General features: G+C 38.7%; 1 protein-coding gene and 1 long non-coding RNA gene across 4 annotated transcripts in view; one reads left to right on the top strand and one right to left on the bottom strand.

The window, feature by feature from the left end:
* LOC122917330 overlaps positions 1-20,596 on the bottom strand; it is a 95,706-nt gene that overhangs the window by 54,627 nt on the left and 20,483 nt on the right. The gene's annotated exons all lie outside the window — the stretch shown is intronic.
* The window catches only part of ERAP2 (endoplasmic reticulum aminopeptidase 2), a 39,011-nt gene that overhangs the window by 9,214 nt on the left and 9,201 nt on the right, over positions 1-20,596 (top strand). For all 3 annotated transcript variants that reach the window (XM_044265073.1, XM_044265064.1, XM_044265084.1), the window contains exons 4-13: positions 1,916-2,050; positions 3,672-3,792; positions 6,024-6,178; positions 9,876-9,989; positions 11,076-11,207; positions 11,443-11,574; positions 14,557-14,622; positions 15,833-16,008; positions 18,367-18,446; positions 19,427-19,610. In XM_044265073.1, the coding sequence (XP_044121008.1) occupies positions 1,916-2,050; positions 3,672-3,792; positions 6,024-6,178; positions 9,876-9,989; positions 11,076-11,207; positions 11,443-11,574; positions 14,557-14,622; positions 15,833-16,008; positions 18,367-18,446; positions 19,427-19,610 (1,295 nt within the window). The remainder of the gene's footprint in view (positions 1-1,915; positions 2,051-3,671; positions 3,793-6,023; positions 6,179-9,875; positions 9,990-11,075; positions 11,208-11,442; positions 11,575-14,556; positions 14,623-15,832; positions 16,009-18,366; positions 18,447-19,426; positions 19,611-20,596) is intronic.

Below are 20,596 nucleotides of genomic sequence, written 5' to 3'. Positions count from 1 at the left end.
AGCAGTTAATCTGGTTTATGGATTAGTGAGAAGAAGCAACACACACTGAGCTCTCAAACTGCTTAGTTGAGAATACAAGATTTACGGGAATTGAGGTAGCCAGCCATGTACTAGTGGGGGCAGCATGTCATTGGAGGGTTTCTTTGTCCCCTTCTTTCCTTAAAGGAACACACACCTGCTGATGATACTTGCTGTGTAAGGAAAGTCTGGCCAACAGTGAGAAACAGCTAAATCTTTGTCTAGCAACAAATGTTCTGTACTTGGAGATTACATCATCATCCTGCAAGAACGTACACGAACACCCCATGCACTTCCATTTAAGGCAATGTTAATCTACATGGTTCACTCCAGGTTCCAGAACAAAACTCAGTCTCCATGGGCTATATCTTCATCTGGGGAAAGAAATCAGAGGGAATGCCCATCTCTCTCCTCACCACTCCTGCCACCAGTGTCTCCTGTCAGAGAGTCTCGTCTCCCCAGTGTCCCACAGCCTTCCTCCCTCTCCCCTCCTGCTTCTAACACACTTGACTAAATGGTTTTTCACTGAGTTTGGTCATAAGACTGCAGTCATAACGCCCTCTCCCCGGCCTCTCCCATAACCCTCGTGTCTGACAGAAGTATGTGCTCATAGAATTCTCATTGAATCAGATCCCAAAAAAAGAGACTGCTGTTCTACAAAGTTAACTTGCAGGAGGTACATATATCGCAGTCCTATATATAGTGCTACCTTTCGTAAAGTATTTGGTCAAGGTCTGCTGCTTTCTTAAAACTTAGGACCTCATTTTTAAAATGGAATTCTATAGACTCGAATGCTAGTAGAATTAAATAACATAAACATGTGTCACTTAAGTAGGCTAGGCAGTCTCTGGTAATACTTCAAGGCATTTTCTCTTGCCAAAGCAAACTGCAATCTTATCCAAATAGATAAAACAGGCTTGACAAGCCCTGGTTAGTGCTGTCACAAGCCTGATCCCTTGAAAGGGATGCTGGGAGGAGAAAGCTAGTCTAAGAGCAGTTACCAATTTAAAGAAAGTGGTATTTTCAGATTATTGGATCTGTATCCATTCAGTATTTTGGGGCATTGTACCATGGTAGAGACCATCTCTAGGACAAGCTATCCTGAACAATTAAAGATAGAGATTAGTAATTACTCAGTGAACTTGATAGATGTGGCTGGTCCGTCTGTAGGCTTAAAACTTCTTTCTTCTTCCGCAGATAGGCAGAAGCTTAAATTACTAATGACCTCCTTGGCCTGCCTGCTTTCATTGCTGAATCAATGAAGCAAAGATAAAATAAGACTATGACTCAAGCTGTCACACAGCGAGTGAAGGAATGAGCAATGTCTTTGGAGTCACACGGTCACTTCCACATTTTGGTCTTCCTGTGGAACTAGCCATGTGATCTTGGGCAATTCAGTTAACATTTCTGAGACTCTGCTTCCTCACCTGTGAAATAGCACCTACCTCACACATAAATAAGAGGACTAAAAGATAATGAAAAGTATCTCACACAATTTTGCATCCCATTCCCTTCTGTAACAGAGATTTATTATATAACAAACAAAGGGAAAGGAGACATTATTTGATATTTTTGCTTAGAAGTGCAGAACTTTGATTTCTGCCAGTGTTGGAGATTACTGCATTTCAAGAAAGTAGAAACCCCTAAAATGTTTTTTTGCTTTCAAGCAACAAAATAAGATTTGGCATCGTTTGGGGTCCCAAAAGTGGTACATGAGGTCTTAGAGGAAGTCCGGGCATAAGAGAAAAATGGGGAGTAGAGGTCATAGAATGGGATGGGCCATTGATCTTCAAGTCCTTCAAAGTGGCGGGATCTTCTAACTCACCGGCTTAAGTCATAGGTACTGTTGTAAAATACTCCAATTTTCAAATTTCAAATTTTTTTTCCCTTCCTGTAGGTGAAGACAATTGAACTTGAAGAAGGCCTCTTAGAAGATCATTTTGAAACTACTGTAAAAATGAGTACATACCTTGTAGCCTACATAGTTTGTGATTTCAACTCTGTGAGTGGCACCACCTCCTCAGGGGTCAAGGTGAGACTGAGTTCTAATTTTATACACAGTCCTGAGAGCAAAGAGGTTTTGTTTTCTTATGCTTTTTATCATGCTTATTTCACAAAATAGGCAAAAAAATAAAATAAATTACTCATAAATCCCATCATCAAGATAGAATTACTGATAATATTAGTGTAAGTTTTCCAAATATTTTCCATATGTATGTCAGTATATGAGAGTATATACAATAATGGTGTATACTCATTTTTTTAACAAAATAATATTTTAGATTATTTAACTCTACTTTCACCATAATATGCCCTAAGAACTGAATGCCTTTAAAATTTTCTATAGTACTTTTATAATCTATTTTATGGAACTTTCTATAATATTATGTTAGCAATTGCTTAGTGTTATACTGCATGGAAGTACCAAAAGAAATTTTAGTCATCCTCTTATTTTAGGACATTCACATTGTTTCCGATTGTTTTCTATAATTTTTTTTCTTCAAAGAGAGGTAGACTTCAAATTTTTAGAGTCTTCATTATTTGCAAAAACTTATAATACCCAATGGGTATCTTACAGAGTTTTGTAAATATCAGTAGAGACACCACCACCATCATCATCATCATCTGCTTACCCTGAAGAACTAAATATAACAGTCAAAGAACCGTAAAATAATTCTTCTGAAAAACAGCTATTAAATGACTATTTCAATTTGTATCCATATCATACTTACCGATACGTAGATACATGTCATGAGCAGTGCATCTACATATGGAACACAGCAGCTCTACAGTCAGATTCTGCATAGATAATAGACATATGGGAGGTCATGGCACGGAACTTCAGGAGGGCGGCTTCCGCTCAGCTTCCTAGGTTTCACATCGCAGCTCTGCAATTCTCTAGCTGGGCGACTTGGAGCACGTTACTTAATTTCCACGTATTTCCATCTTTTCATAAGGTTGTTGAGAGGATTCAATTAGATTTCATATGTACACATTTAGCACTGTGCCTGATAAGCCATCAAAAGATGGTAACTATTAACATATCCTTCGTATAAAAGTTCTGAGGGACGTTGGGTAATTCAGAGCATGAAAGCACACCATAAAATGAAAGTAGAAGCATACCTGAAACCCAATAAAAGTGGAATGTAATTTAATTTTTTCCACTCGGTGGTTATTTACTTGAGGGGGAGTAAAGAAACATATTTGGGGATTTTTGAGTTTAAAGTCTATAGATGGAAAGGTGGATCCGATAAGTTCTTGAAGGCTTTTCCAACTCATATACCTATGTTTTATTTGACTTGTGCAGGTAGACACAGTTCTGGAAAGCTAGCACTCAAGTGCTAGAATGCATAATAGTGATGAGCTCAGGTGGGCTCTCATGATATAGTGAGTTCATATAGCTTGAAATTTACAGATTAGCACCTAGGGAATGGAATATGATAGAAGACACAAGATAGCTTATAATTTTTAAGACTGACTTTTGCTGTAATACTTTATGGAACATCTTATCCCCATCAAAAACATGCTAATTCTATTTAAAAATTTTCATGAAAAATTCAGTCTACCTTTCTTTGAGTGAGGATTGTTAGGAATGGAATTGTGCCGAGGATTTGTGACATTCAAAGACCACTTCTTCTGATCAACATTTCCAGGTGTCCGTCTATGCATCTCCAGAAAAATGGAGTCAAACCCATTATGCTTTGGAAGCATCATTAAAGCTACTTGATTTTTATGAAAACTACTTTGATATCAATTTTCCACTCCCCAAACTGGGTAGGTTCAAATTCTGTGTCATTGTATTTATTTTTCTTACAGATCTTGCTTTGATTTCTTTTTTTGTCTTTATATGTGATTTAAATGAGTACTGAAGAGGTTCAGTTAGCCCAGGAAGCAATAATTTGTACCTCAGAGATGGTTCTTGAGTGTAGAAAAGAAAAGTATTTATGAGAAGTCTGAGTAGTGTGGATCATTTATTCTTTTATCTGGTTCATATTAAAATAGCTGTATCACATGTTAGATTTAATTGGATGAATTCTCCGGAACATACAACCTTTTTCTATGCTGTATTTGTATAAGACCAGCAGTCTTTTATAAAATTTGCCAAAGATTTATGTAAATAGCTAGAAATTGTCCCTCTATCTGTTTATAGTGCATTTGAAGTTGAAAGATAAGATTTAAAAGGTTTAAAAATAAAAGAAGACTTGGAGGAAGTAGATAATTTGAATGTGGTAGTAACAGATTTTTACATAGAAAGATACAAATAGTCTATCCTGGTTTTGATTTTCTATCTTAAGAAAAACACATTAAGCCATAACTTTGGTTTCATAACATATTAGGTTGGTTTTCAGAATTTCTGACAGTGACATTTTTTTCCCTTGAGAAAATTAAGACATACTCCTTATCATGTCTTTGTTTCTCTTTACCCTCCAAATCTGTGCCATTTTTCCTTAGAGGAGGTAAAAGGACCATCAAAAGGCTTTTCCAGGGGCTTATTCTTATTGTTCTTGAGTCTCAGTGCTTTATTATAGTGCAGGTTCTATCTGTTTTTTAGTATAGATATACTAAATATACCTATAATCCATTGTTGTTTCTATGTCAAAAGCCAAGGAAAGATCCAATAACAACCTTTACTCATTTATTTGAGAGAAAGAGAGAGAGAGAGAGAGCACACGCACAGGAGTCCAAGCAGGGAGAGGCAGAGGGAAAGAGGAAGGGAGAAACAGACTCCCTAATGAGCAAGGAGACCCATGCAATGCGGGGCTCCGTCCCAGGACCCTAGGATCATGACCTGAGCTGAAGGTGGATGCTTAACCCACTGAGCCACCCAGGCACCCCTGTGAAATGTATTTTTAAAATAACTGAAAAGAAGGATGCAGTTTAGGAAAAACTAAACTAGATACAAGTATCTCTAATGATTATTGGAGATAATTCAACTATAAAATCATCAGTGCAATTTACAAAAAAATTCATCCCACATTTGAAGTTCTAATGAATACTAATCTTTATTAGTGCTAATTTACTTTAGATTGTCTTATAAGTATTCGTTTTTATCCACTAGAATTAACCAGTATTAATTCCAGACAATGTTATCGCAAGGCAAGTGACTTGGTTCATTTCAACTTAAAAAAATTACCTTCCTTTTTAGTCAAACCGTAGTTCTTCCAAAATGGGCTAGCAGAATAAAAAGTAAAAATTCCAAGATTAAATATTAGTCAGAAGTTTTCTCACCTACATGACATCAATGGCAATGGGTATACATACACACACACACACACACACACACACACAGATAGAATATAAATTAATATACATTATACCTGAGTTGCTTAAAGATGATTAAATTTCACTTTTTCCCTCAAGACTTTGTCAAAAGGTAGAGAAAATATCAATGTTGAAAAGGAAATTGAGGTCAGAAATAATTGATGCCTACAACTTTTTTCCTCTACTGCCTTAGAAAGGACACTTGCTCATAATAGAGACCACACATTCTTGAAAAAGTAATCGAAATATAGACAATAGAGATTGCTCCTAAAAGATGTTTTCCTAAAATTGAAATCCCATATTATTCTTTTTTTTTATAGAAATGAGTTCATTATATGTTTTGATGAATCTCAAACATACTAAAAATTATTCGATACCTTTCAAAGTTTTTGAGTAGTATTAATATAAAATACAATATGAGTATTTCTAAAAAAATCATTTTCTTAGCACTAATGCACCCAAGGTATTTGCTGAGTTTAGCACGCTTTGAAACAAGTGGGTAAATGTCAACAGGTTACTTCAGCTATAACCAAAATTGTATTGATAGAATTAATGATGCTTAATAATGGCTATCGATTATTTTCAGCGCATCTGCAAGACCCCAGGTCAATGTTGCAATAGTCTTTATGTTTTCGGAACCTCTGCTTATACATGAAAGTGTCACAATGTATCTGAGGGGGAAGCAAATCCCATTTCTGATGCAGAAGCCATAATGATCAAGTATGTTTGTTCTTATTTCTTAGATCTAATTGCCATTCCTGACTTTGACTCTGGAGCCATGGAAAATTGGGGCCTCATCACATATAAAGAGACGTCACTGCTCTTTGATACTAGCACTTCTTCTGCTTCTGATCAACTATGGGTCACCAAAGTCATAGCCCATGAACTAGCCCACCAGGTACCTAACACTCATGACATTCTCTTAGCATCAGTCCAAAAGGCATTGTACAGGACACCAGCGGGCTTCCTGAAACAACATAAACTTATATCATTTTACCCTTAGAGGGGAACTTGGAGACTATCGAACCAAACACAGTATGTCCAGTAGCAGAGATCTCAATCTCTAGACTATGACACTCACACAGGTGTGTTATCACAAGAGAAATGGTCACTGTATCCTTTAAAACTCTTCATTCAAGGCAAAGCCTTTCTACGTATTTTAGTAGAGAAGTTATGGATTATGGAGATACATAGGAGGCAGAATTGGAAACCCTACAGGGAGAGGTTTCTATTAAAAATAGTTTTCCTTATACCCCCTAATCCAGGGCAAAATCAATCTCCCTTCATTTGGAAGATGTCACTATATGGCCATAGTGAGGACTTCAAGTCTAAGTACTCATGGGTGGCTGACCCTAGACCCATTACCTAACTCCGAACTTCAGTGTCTTCATCTATAAAATTAAATTAATAGTAGTTCCTGCTTCTTGAAACTGCTGTGAAGAATTACAGATAAGTGTCTGTGCCTGTCACACTCACTAAGTGTGAGTTATTAGTGACAGCAGCAACGATCTCTGCTTCTGCTCCCATATCTTGCAGGCTAAGTTTTCCAAAGCCCATCTATCAACACTGTATTAGATGCAAATTCGGAACCATAAAACTAACTCTATAGAAGGGACGCCTGGGTGGCGCAGTTGGTTGGACGACTGCCTCCGGCTCAGGGCGTGATCCTGGAGTCCCGGGATCGAGTCCCACATCAGGCTCCCAGCTCCATGGGGAGTCTGCTTCGCTCTCTGACCTTCTCCTTGCTCATTCTCTCTCTCACTGTCTCTCTCTCTCAAATAAATAAAATAAAATCTTTAAAAAAAAAAAAAAAAAACTAACTCTATAGATATCAGAGACTATTTCTGCTCTATTTCATTTCTGAAAATTCCTAGTAACACAATGAATTATTAAGGGCCCCAGAAATTCTCTTTCACCATGTAGACAACGATCATGTTATTGTATTTATTAGAAGCTAGTAACATCTTGTTTTTAATTTTTAACTTTATCCTTTATCATTATTATAATAATGAGTTGGATTTTATTTAAGCAGTGAACTAAGTACCCAATTACGTAAGAAGCATGCTCAGCACTGTAATCGAAGCACATATGTGTGGCTTCCTCTGGTTTAGAATCTCCCCACTGGCCCATCTTAGGGCTTTTGATTATTAGTCACTGGTAGCTCTAAAGCATTTGACTGAATCTGGGGATTTCTAATCTTTCTACTGAATGTTCCTACGGAAATGGTTGGAGAACTCTACCTCTGAGGCTGCTCTGGCCTTCACTTTTACAACTTCTCTTTCACGGAGATGCAAAATCCAAGGCTGAAGCGGCAGACGGCAGTGGAATTTTTGTCTTGACTCTTTTGTCTCCCCCATTGATCTCCCTCCGACCATTCACTCCGACAAAGACTCCCGGTGCCAACTGAGTGGGCCAAGGGTCCATAGCATGGCATACCAGGGCCCCACGATGAAGCCCTTCTCCACCTCTCCAGCCTCATCTCTTACCTACACCATAAGCTTTGGCCGTCCTAGACTATTTTCCATTCCTCAATGTGCCAGTTTGTGTCGCTCCTCTATGCTTTTGCTCTTGCTACTGAATCTGCCTAGAGCACACACTATTCCCAACATACCTGAGACCCCTTGTAAGAGGCAGGAAATGAATCACTTCCTAACTAACTTACATACTCTCCCCAAAATAACGCTCCCCAAAAAGAACTCCCCAAATTTTTAACTCCTGGAGTCTTCTCTACCCTTTGTACAGGCATTGATCATAGCACCATAGCGCTTTGGTGCATTTATCTATCGGTTGCCCTCCATTATTTGTATTAGGGCAGAGGCTGTATGTATACATCTTTCTATTTCTATATGGCACGTGCCAGTAACAGTGGGTTCTCAAAAGGTATTTATTGAATGAATGGATAAATCACTCTTACTAACTGGTCAATTATCAAAAATAGCTCAACTTGGATTTTTCATATTCATCACTTCTCCAATTAAGGAAACACCTCCCATCCATTTTCACAGATGCTCTCAGGAAGACTGGTGCCCACTTGCAAAATGATATGAGGGTTGTCAGAAAAGAAATAGAGCTTAAACTGTTTCTGGAAGCTACATATCTAGCTATAACTGTAAGAAGTCTTTTCTGAATCTTAGAATCTTTTTTTTTTAAAGATTCTATTTATCCATTGTTTAAAAAATTATTTGTTTATTTATTTGACAGAGAGAGAGATCATAAGTAGGCAGAGAGGCAGGTGGAGAGAAAGAGGGGGAAGCAGGCTCCCTGCTGAACAGAGAGTCAGATGTGGGGCTCGATCCCACCACCCTGGGATCATAACCTGGGCTGAAGGCAGATGCCCAAACAACTGAGCAACCCAGGTGTCCTTGAATCTAGGAATCTTTTTGTTTAATTTCCCAATTCTCTGGAGATTGCAATCCTGAACAGATAAACTAGATGGATAGTACTAGGCACATAGGCTAAATAAAATACAAAAGTATGTGAAAAAGTAGTAATACTTAAAGTCAGTGTTACAGATCAAATATAGGTCAAGGGTAAATTGATGTTTAGCTTTCCTTATGGCACCCTGTTAATTTTATTTTTATATATTTAAAATCTCAAAACTTTATTCACTTTAGCTTTAGTGTCCAGGTTAATCTCTGGAAGAAGTCAGAGAAAAAGTGAACAACTAAATTCCCTCATCAGTAATACTATGTAGCAATCCAAGAGTCCTAAATGATTTTGTAAGAATTTGAAATATTTGCTACTTAAATATAAAGCAAATATTTGCAACTTAATATAAAGAAGTGACTTCACCAAAGATATTTTGGCTTAGATCTCTCCTAAGACCATCACCATAAATCAAGGATGAGGTAAGATTGTATATCTTTTTCTCGATAAAATCTAATAGCTAAGAAATGTTGGGAGGATAAAATGGAAGTTGGAGAGTTGGAGACAATAAGGACACAAAGAAAAGTAAACAAGAAACAAAAATGTGGTGATGAGAAGAGAAGGCAAAGCAGTCAGTAGAAGGCAGTTGTACAGAGAGAAAAGGGCAACAGAGAGAGGAAAGGCCTTAACCATTGAAAGAAGTATGACAGCATCCATTATATATTTTTGCTAGTTAATAATTTTTTAAAAGATTTTATTTATTTGACAGACAGAGATCACAAGTAGGCAGAGAGGCAGGCAGAGAGAGGAGGAAGCAGGCTCCCTGCTGAGCAGAGAGCCCAATGCAGGGCTAGATCCCAGAACCCTGGGATCATGACCTGAGCTGAAGGCAGAGGCTTTGACCCACTGAGCCACCCAGGCGCCCCTAATGATTTTTTTATATTAGTTTAATTTCTTTTTTAAAATGTACTTACTTATTTAAGAGGGAGAGAGAGAGAGAGAGAAAGAGAGCATGTGCATGAGCCTGGGGGAGGGGTAAAGAGAGAGGCAGAGGGAATAATCTCAGACTCCTCACTGGGAATAGGGGAGGGGGTAATTCAGGGCTCCATCTCACAACTCTGAGATCTTGACCTGAGCTGCAGTCAGGAGTCCCATGCTCAACCAGCTGACCCACCCAAGAACCCCAATATTTGTTTAACTTCTAGTAACACTGAGTCTCTCCTTCCTAGTGGTTTGGCAACCTGGTTACAATGGAATGGTGGAATGATATTTGGCTCAATGAAGGTTTTGCAACATACATGGAACTTGTCTCTGTTAATGCCACATATCCAGAGCTACAATATGTAAGTTTACAATTTTGTATGTCATACCACATATACAATTCAGCCCGTAACACAAATCTCTCACCCAGAAATCTATGGGCAGAGAGCTCAAATAGCACAAATGCACAGCTGTGTACGTGAGATGAGAGGAAAGAAAGTCACTGTCTATGAACAATGATGTAGGATGAGATGGGGCTCGTGGCTAAAGATCCTCTGGAGAGTTCTCGGCATATAACCTGAAAATTAAGCATAATTGGGGCACACTCTTTTAGAATTTTCAAAAGGCCTGCCTATTCACTTCCCTAAAATATATGAAAAGATTTTTTTTCAAACATGTCTTTTTCTTTACACATAAAGAGTCTGAACACTACATATCAAGGTGGTTTGTAATGTTTACTTAGCTCTTTGGGTAGGCATTTGGTCCAGTATGGTACAGAGAGTCATGGATTCAGAGTCAGTGTCGTCATTCTTCTCCTTCTCCTTCTCTTCCTCCTCCTCCTCCTCCTTCTTCTTTTTTAAAAAAGATTTTATTTACTTATTTAACTGACAGAGATCACAAGTAGGCAAGGAGGCAGGTGGGTGGGGTTGGGGAAGCAGGCTCCCACATGAGCAGGGTGCCCGATGCGGGGCTTGATCCCAGGACCCTGGGATCATGACCTGAGCCGAGAGCAGAGGCTTAGCCCACTGAGCCACCCAGGCACCCCAAGTCAGTGTCTTCTTATTTGCTATGTGTTGATTGCACGGTGGAGTCCCAAAGTTTCATATATTCTCACTTGTAAAGAGCACATAATGCATCTACTTTACAGGGTGTTGAAAGGATCACAGATAAGGTCCTGGCACATAGCAAGTGTTCACCAAATGGGAACATTTTATTTCTGTATCCAAGGGCCTGGTATGTGGTACACATTCAACCAATGTCTGAAGGAATGTTGGATTTATGCCTTTATGAAGTAGAGAATTGGTGGCAGGGGACTATGTAAGGGGAAAGAAACTTACAATCAATTGTAAGAAATGACTGTTTCTATGATTATCTTCCTAAGCCTACTGTGTTTTGTACTGCTTTGAAAGTGTCAAATTCAAAGTGAAAACATTTTCTTCCCTCTTTAGGATGATGTTTTTTCAGACGTGTGTTTTACAGTAATTAAAAAAGATTCATTAAATTCATCCCGTCCTATCTCCAATCAAGCAGAAACTCCTACACAGATAGAAGAAATGTTTGACTCCGTTTCCTATAACAAGGTAGTAAATGCTGTGGGAGCTCTGCTTTCAGGAGAAATGTAATGAGGCTTGTAAGATCAGCAGTTGAACTTACTGGTTGCTGATTCCCGCCGCTGGTTATACTTTTGTTGTATTTGACGTTCCATTTTCAGACACTACCCGTGTTCCATACAGTTTAAGCTCCCTTAAAAAACAAATCATACTATCTTTTTCTTTATCTTCTTTTTTTTTTTTGATCTTTTTTTCTTTTTTTCAGGGAGCTTGTATTTTGAATATGCTCAAGGATTTTCTGAATGAGGAGAAATTCCGCAAAGGAATTATTCACTACTTAAAGACGTTCAGTTATGGAAATGCTAAAAATGATGATTTGTGGAACAGTCTGTCAAATGTAAGACATATGCTGGGTAACTAGACTGTTGGTAAATCTAAAATGTAATAGGCTAGTTATGAAGGTTTATAAATAGTTGTATTGTCAGTCAATCAACATGTATTCCATTTTCTACTCTGCCAGGTGTATCGAAGGCAGCACGTTCTTTTTCCTTTGGAACCAGATGCCATCCACACTGGGGTAGTCACAGGCCTTTGGTATCTGGTGCCCTTTTCTTTGGTTCCCTTCTAAGGATAACCTAATACTTTTATCTCCTCATTTTCCAAAATCTTTAATGACTTTGTAATTCCCGCCATGGATATCTAAACTTCTTTGCCCCAATTTTAAGGTTGAACTCTACTTTTTCAACTTTAGTGTCCAGCATGTATTCTCCATTGCGTGAGACTCATTTCCTCCCTCATCGAAAGAAATCCTGCTCAATCCTTATGTCATCATGTTTTTGTTTCAAGGGTCCTCGCTACCTGGGGACCCTTTCTTCTTGCCAACAATTCAAACGCCATCCATCTTTTAAGTTCTAGCTGAGAATTTACCTTCTCCTTACAGACTACTCCACCCTTCAATGGTTTGCCTTTCTTTTCTTTTCTTTTTTTTTTTTAAAGATTTTTAAAATTTATTTGACAGAGAGAGACACAGCGAGAGGTGGAACACAAGCAGGCAGAGTGGGAGAGGCATGCTTCCCGCCAGGCAGAGAGCCCCATGTGGGGCTGATCCCAGGACCCTGGGATCATGACCCCAGCTGAAGACAGGCACTTAACAACTGAGCCACTCAGGCGCCCCAGTGGTTTGCCTTTCTGCTCAATACCTAAAAGTGCGTTTACGAATCTATCCCCCAGAGTGATGTCGTCTTTTAATAGCTTATAATAGTTTAATAATAACAATAGTAATAATAATAAAATTTGCTTAAGAACAAGAATCATATCGGGGCACCTGGGTGGCTCAGTGGGTTAAGCCTCTGCCTTCAGCTCAGGTCATGATCTCAGGGTCCTGGGATCAAGCCCTCCCGCATCAGGCTCTCTACTCAGTGAGGAGCCTACTTCCCCTTCTCTCTCTGCCTGCATCTCTGCCTACTTGTGATCTCTCTCTCTCTGTCAACTAAATAAAAAAAATCTTAAAAAAAAAAAAAAAAGAACAAGAATCATATCTATTCTAGGTGCCAGGGCATTTAGCGTTGTGATTAATGAACAGTTCATTGCTAATGAAGGAACACTTGGTCTCTTTTGTCATTGGGATTCAAGTAGTATGATAAGTAAAATGAAGAAAACATGTAGTAGGCTCAGATGATTCTAATAATTATTAAAATACTCTTCAATTTTCAACTGTGAGTAAAATAGTCTTTTATAGATGCACTGGACTGGCAGGCTTACGCAGAGAGATAGACAAACCCTAAGCCATTGTAGACAGAAGAGTCCTCTTTGTAAGCACTTCATGGCTCAGGGACAGTCATAATATTGTTCAATATTTATATAACACTTAATAGTTTAAAAAGATATTTCAAGTGCATTATCTCATTATCTCATTTGAATCTTTAGTACAACCTATGTAAATGTTTTTATCCATTTCTATCACTCCCTGCTGAAAATCTAGATGCTTGCTCTCCAGAGTCCTCCTAAACTTCTCAACAAGCCTCATGTTGCTTTTCTCTCCCATCCCTCACTTTCTCCCTCTCCTTGGCTATGTGTGTGTGTGGACATCAACCTTGTCTTTCTTCAACAAGAAACAATATGTCCTTGGTGTGCATAGTGGGTATCAGGGGGTTATTAGAGGAGAAATTTGGCCAAGAATTGCAGGATTCTTTTAGGCCAACTGTGGATATTCCTATGTTAAATTTAGTCACATCATGCTTATTAGCCATCTCAAGAAGGTAAGGCAGGCATTCTTGCCCCATTTTTATAGGTGGGAAAAGTAATATTGAGGGAGAAATTGGTGCAAGGTTGTATAGACACAGGCAATGATGGAGTCAGTATTTGAGATCTATCTTCTGATTCCAAGCTCAGTATTCATTTTCCTAATAACTTCACAGCTTCTTCCTAGTTCTCAGGAAAGTCTCCCATCTAACCTTTTCCTAAAGGTCCTCAGGTCTAGTTGACCACTTTCTGATGCCAATTGAAACTGTGGTATGAAATGATAATATCTTCCTCAACACTGTGTCACATCACATCATTTCTAACACATGTCAATAGTAACTTGGGAATTAGAGGAATTCTTTGTTGTTATTTTTCATAAGATCAATTAAGAGCGTTTGAGAGCCTTAGAAAGTGTGTGTGTTATTTTTCCATGTACAGTTCCCCTTGAGCATTAAGTCTTAGTTATTTAAGCATTGATGACAAGTTGTTGATTTTCTTAGGTCTCATTTTAATTCTGAATTCAAAGTTTATTATTCTCTTGTTACTGTGATAGTCATTAGGAATGCCCAGGTAAGCAAAGGCATTTCCCCTCCCCAGTCAAGGGATTTGTGATATGATAGGAGAAGTTTAGTATTAGACACAGTTGCCTAAATGCTAAATAGGGGCATGAGCAGCACGTACAATAAAAGAATAAAGTAGGACCTTTCCCAAGGGAAAGAGAAAACAGAAAGAAAAAGTCAACAAACTAATTAATTTTTACAACAATCATTCTACTACATTGTACTTCTTTAGAAAACTTGAAATATATATGTGTATATATATATATAAATTTAATTGATCTAGATATACATGGTAAGGAACATAGCAGTTCATGAAAACGGAAAAAAAAGGGGCCTTTGCAGCAGCCATAGGAAATCCACAAAAATTACTTTTTGTTTTATGTATATAAGTAACTTTTCCTATGGTCACTACCAAGATGCTTTTCTTCCCCCTTTCTCATGAGTTACTATGCTCCATACCTTGTCTGAAGCAATTAAATTTTCATAGAGCTATTAAGTGTCTGTATTCATGTCTAATATGCATATTCGGCCAACTATCAATACCCAAATGGTAGTGTTCTTCCATTCTTGTTTTATAGAATTGTCTAGGTGATTTTACATCTGGTGAATTTTGTTATTCCGATTCCAAGACGACAAGCAATACAGTAAGTATAAAAAAACTTAGAGTAGAAGAGATCTGGGGTGTCATGTGATCCGAAGTGATTATGTAGAGGAGCCCAACTATTCCTTTTTTAAAAAAGATTTATTTATTTATTTATTTATTTATTTGAGAGAGAGAGAGAGAGAGGGAGGGTGCTAGAGTGGGGGGAAGGGCAGAGGGAAAGACTCTTCAAGCAGGTCCGGCATTTGGTGGGGCAGCCTGACGTGGGGCTCCATCTGATCCCCTGACCCATGAGATCATGACCTGAGCTGAAAGCAAGAGTTGGACATTTAACTGACTGGGCCACCCAGGTGCCCCATCAACTGTCCCTTTAAATAACTGGAAAGGAAGAGACTTCCACAGTTTTCCTTGAAACAAAGTTGACTGAAAAAGGAATGTTCAGGCCTCTTAGGGGGATGATGCTGTTACTACTATATTTTTGTTACAATTCAGCTTTCCCACAACCCCACTGCTAGCTAAAAATATCTCCGCTCAGAATTCCTCTGCCTGGTTAGTGCTGTCTTGGCACCCTCCAGGCTCAGGAAAATGCCAAACCAAATATGTGAGGTCTGGAAATAGGGTGAATGGTTTTCTAGAGGCCCCTGTCTTTTTGTTTACTTCTGGGAAGTTAGTGGAACACTTCAGTGGAAGAAAAGAGGAACTCTTTTTAAGAAGAGGCACAGGAATCCCATAAATTACAGTTTTTAAAGGAAGATTTGGCATAATCCAGTGAACAGAAATCCATAAGAGAAGCTAGGAAGCTAGAGGTTTTGTTCTCCATTCTGTAGACATCTATTGATATAATACAGTTCTTTTGGAGTATTTAAAGCTCCCCTAAAGATAGACATTTCTCTCTGAAACACCTCCACTCCACTGTCCTTAAAATGGAGAGGCCAGGCAGTTTTGTTCTGTTTTGTTTTCTGGGTTTTTGGTTTGCAGTGGAGCAGGAGGGAGCTCCAGTCTAGAGCAAGGCCTTCCTCTGGGACTTTTGCCACTGTGTTAACCCTCTAGCTGCCGCATACATCCCTCCTTCAGTCAGCTTGCAGAGAGCACCTCTGGGGCAGCCGGGCTCCAGTTCCAGCCCTGAGCTGACAGCCTGAGGCCTCCCCTCTTCCTCCTCAAGCCTTGTTTCCGCCATCCAAGGAGATGTGCGTTTCTGCTCTCCTGGGCTTCTCTCCTCCCTCTGGAGTCACCGAAGTCACTTGTCATTTCAGCTCGCCTTCCGGGAGGAAAGTGCGGAGCTCAAGGAGATGATGGCGACCTGGACTCTGCAGAAAGGAATTCCCCTGGTGGTGATCACACGAAAAGGGCGTTCCCTCAGGCTGCAGCAGGAGCGCTTCCTGAGCGGGGTTTCCAGAGAGGACCCTGAATGGAGGGCCCTGCAGGAAAGGTGGCTGCTTTTCTTCTGTTCGCCTAGGTCACTGTATCTCCGCTTGCTCTTGAGTTTCTTGGGCAACGTGGTGGATGCTCTTTCTACGCAGGCAGCAGAGGCCTGACCCAGCCTTGGTAACAGACTGAAAGAGCTTCAGGCCGGGCCCCAGACAGCGTTACTGCGTCCTTGTGTTCTTTTTTTTTTTTTTTTTTATAGATTTTATTTATTTATTTGAGAGAGAGACAGTGAGAGAGAGCATGAACGAGGAGAAGGTCAGAGAGAGAAGCAGGCTCCCCGTGGAGCCAGGAGCCCGATGTGGGACTCTATCCTGGGACTCCAGGATCATGACCTGAGCAGAAGGCAGTCGTCCAACCAACTGAGCCACGCAGGCGTCCCCGTCCTTGTGTTCTTGATAATTCTGCAGCAGCCGCTGGGCTCTGATGCAGCGCTCTGCTCAAATATGTCCCACTCTTTTCCATCCTAGATTTCTGGGGCCTCATAGGTTGGGTGACTAGCGCATACATAGAAATTGTTATGACAGTTCTACATCCTATCAGAAGGGAAAATATATCCCCTGGGGGTGAATTACATTCCTGTGAATCCTGTGAATTCAACCTCCTGTGGCCTTTTGTTTTTCAGTCGCTGACTGTGAATGGGTTATGTCTTAAAACATATGCTGTGTCTTGGTAATAATGAAAGTGAATCCAATGAACCATACTCTCATCTCTCCTTCACCGGCCTATCCCAAGAAGCCGCGTTCAAGGCTTTACTAAAATCAAGAAACACAACACTGTCCACATTTCTCTGATCTATTAGTTCCATCCATAAGATGAATGAGGTCAATTTTAAAATGAAATAATACAAGTGAATCTGTTCTGGCTCTTATGGTTATTTCTTTTTCTAGGGATGTATCTGTCTCATAACAATTCTAGGATTTTTCTGACAATCAGAAGCAAATTCAAGGTCTTTAACGCAGACAACATATGGTTTTTCTTTTCTATTTGGTCAGTTGCCCATTTCCAATCCAACAGCAAATTTTATGCCACTTTTCTATCTACACATTTCATTTTTCCGTATGTCCTTCTAAAGTCTGAAACTCAGAGAGCTTAAAACAATTTATATCCTGACAACACAACCTGAAAAATTGAATGTTGATTCATTCCTGGGAAGGCAAGATTCGCACTTTTATAACTTATCAAACTATCACAAGGGAGTTCAATGCTGTGGATGGGCCAGAGTAACAAATATCTACTACAATGATCTGTATTTTTCCTCTGTATTTAGATGATTCTTATAAAATTATTATCATCTGATTCATGCTTATTCAAACTCAAGAAATGCTACTTTCCCTCTTTTTCACTCCCAGCTATGTTTATCTGGAAAAAAATTCCTTTCCTTCTGGAGCCAAGGTCAATCCAGATCATTCTGTTAAATCTTGGCAATATCTATGTGTCTGCTTTTACCTTTTTGTATAATTTTTCAATTGCTTTGTTAATTATCGATACCTTATGGGTTAACATGTACATTATCCCTTCTGACCCTTTACTAGATTAAAGTCTACGTATGCTATTTCTTTCATTGTTTTATATTTTTCTGAAGACTAATAGGTACATCCTCAATTATTCCTCTTTCTGTTTTTTCACCTGTTGGTATTTTCAAGGACTTGATTTTACATGTACAAGATTACTATAGCTAATATGGCTTGATGGCGATAGAGGAATTGTAAAATCTGCTAGCACGCAAAAAACACACCAGCCAATTTCTGTTATTTATCGTAGTAGGACCACTGAGAAGTAACCAAAGTATCATTGAAATTGGTCTTTTCCTCCAATCCATTTGGCTTTTCTGAACTTGGGGGATCAGCAGATCCTAGATTGCTGCGTTGTGACTATTTACAGTTACTTACCAGTTGCAGGGGTGGGGTGTGGGTAGCTGTGTTGAACAAAAGGATAAGTGGAAATCATACTGAGGTCAGATCTTTATCTCTTGAGGCTTTTCTTGAAGTTTTCTTTGGTTGTTTGAATTAATATCAGGCTGCCAGAGTTTTTGGAAATATGAAAGGAAGACTGGATTTTTTTTCTCTTGCTTAGAAGAAAACAATCAGCAGAATTTATGGTATGAGATTTGGACAACAATGGCACAGATAATTGTGGCAGAGCTCAACCAGGTATATATAGTGCCTGCACCTCTATAACTGTATGGAAGAATTTTTGCATACTGAAGGATCTGTAAGTCTTAGCCTATAAAATTTATAGGGCCCCTGATGGTGTGAAAGATGGGCCATTAAGTGCCTTTTACAACCTATCTGAGTCTGACAATGGGAACATTAAAAGGGCCATTCGTTTAGTCTGTAACCATCTCCATCTTCTGACACAGGTACCTGTGGCATATTCCATTGACCTACACCACGAGTTCCTCTAATGTGATCCATAGGCACGTTCTAAAATCAAGGACAGGTAATGAACTCATGAGCTAAATAGGTGTTTCAGTTCTGAAATTAAACATGTTCTGGGCTATGTGGAGGAAAGTTACTGTAAGTAAATTTCAAAATAAAAGATTTATGTCCAGGAAAGTCCTCATTTCTCCATTTATTAATTACTAAAAGAACTTTTTAGTTGGAAAATTTGAATTTTCTATTCACTGGGAAGTTTTCTTGTGCGTTTAGCATTCAGAGGTAAGTTTGTATTTATATCAGGAAATGAGGGCTTTCTTATATCTCTTAAAAACTGCTAACTGCTAACCCAGCTGTTATGCCACAAGGCAAAAATACGTATTGGAATGAATTTGGAATGCATTGGCTCTGGATTCAACTCCTCATTATGTCACCTATTAGATGTGTGACCCTTAGACAATTTCTTTACTCCTCCTGAGCTTCAGTTCTCTCATCTTATTTTGAATGAGGACCAAGTCTCACAGATCTATTGAGAGAATATGATAATGTGTTTTTGATGACATAGTATAATGTTTGTCATATTAAAAATACATAATATAATTTTAATTTCACTTTTGAATACCTCACTGAAATATGAGAGGGTTTCCGTCATAATGTCATGTTTAACCTGGAATCTTTATTTCATCCAAAATGAGGACTAGATAAGTGGATCACCTATCTACATATACATATTGCAATGGCCAGTAACAAGGCCACAAATAAGTCGAATTCCGATCATGCTTATTATCTGATGAACTGGGCCTCTTAAACCTGCAGAAACTGCTTTTGAGAACAAATTTACTTATTTATTAATTTAATAAGACCATAATTCACCAAAAAAAAAAAAACCCAGTCAGTAGACTGTGAAAATGAATATCATAATGATTCTTCCAAAACTTTGTCTTCCTACTGATTAATTAGTAATAGTATGAGAACTAACAGTTTTGGAGATGTTCCTGGTATGTATATTGTTAATAAAACGCTATGCCAATTTCCTCCTCCTAGATACTCTGGAATTATCTGAAAAGACCAGCTGGGTGAAATTCAACGTGGACTCAAATGGCTACTACATTGTTCACTATGAGGGGCACGGATGGGACCAACTAATCACACAGCTGAATCAGAACCACACACTTCTCAGACCTAAGGACAGAGTAGGTCTGATTCATGATGCATTTCAGCTAGTAAGGTAATGCAAAATTTCATTCCATTTCACAGGAAATAAGTTATTCATAACCAGATACGATAGATTTTAAAATCAAACATTCAGTATTGTTCATTCGTATGTGATGGATCTGAATGAAGGTCAAATACTGGCCACTAGACCAAAGCTTACTGATAAGGTTTTTGACCAATACAGTATTTAAACACGTAATCTGACATTTTAAAATGTGGGGAAATTTATGTCCAAATCCTGACTTCTGGAGTCTCTTTTGAACGTGAGAAGATGTGGCAACTATGGACCTTTATTCCCACGTAGAGGAGGATGCAACGTCCTTCTTGAAGCAAAGCTTTTACTGTCCCATGCACCAAAGTCCCAAATGGTACATGAGTGACCTGTTTCAGTCACTTAGGGTGGACCCTCTAAGCATTTAAGCTTTTGACGACAGATTTAAAATTTAGGTGAGTAGCTTGCTGTTTCACCAAATTCCTATGTAATCTGTTGAACAAAAAAAGTGTAATATAGTCTTAACCTTTATGATTTTAAATGTTAAATCAAGTGCGCAATCCATTTGTTACTTGGCTCACACCGTAGAAATCAATATGAAATTGAAAGGGAAATGAAGGAGAAGTTGGCTCCTTATGTTTATTCCTCCTTAGACTTTCCTGGAAAGACAAAGTATTTTCTTTCTTTTCTCATTTATCATCAGCAGAAAAATATGTAGAATAAATCAGGTCACAAGATCCCCAATGGAAAAAAATTAGGAGTCAGGTGAAATAAATGTGCGCTGTAAGCTTCTCCTATTCTGAGAATTACTATATTCATTTTATTTAGTGTGACATATTATTTCCTTTCAGATGTTTATCTAGGTCAAATTGAGTGAGAGTAACCAGCAGGACATTTCTCAGGAGAAGCTTCTCTGTACAATAACAGAATTCTCTAGTAAGGAGAAAAGGAGAGATTGAAAGCGTAATCCTCAGCTCGTGTCTCAGGAACACTTGTGGCAGAGCACA

The sequence above is a fragment of the Neovison vison genome, chromosome 1 (genome assembly GCF_020171115.1).
Source record: "Neovison vison isolate M4711 chromosome 1, ASM_NN_V1, whole genome shotgun sequence".
NCBI lineage: Eukaryota > Metazoa > Chordata > Mammalia > Carnivora > Mustelidae > Neogale > Neogale vison.
This window is presented reverse-complemented; position numbering and strand designations above follow the sequence as displayed.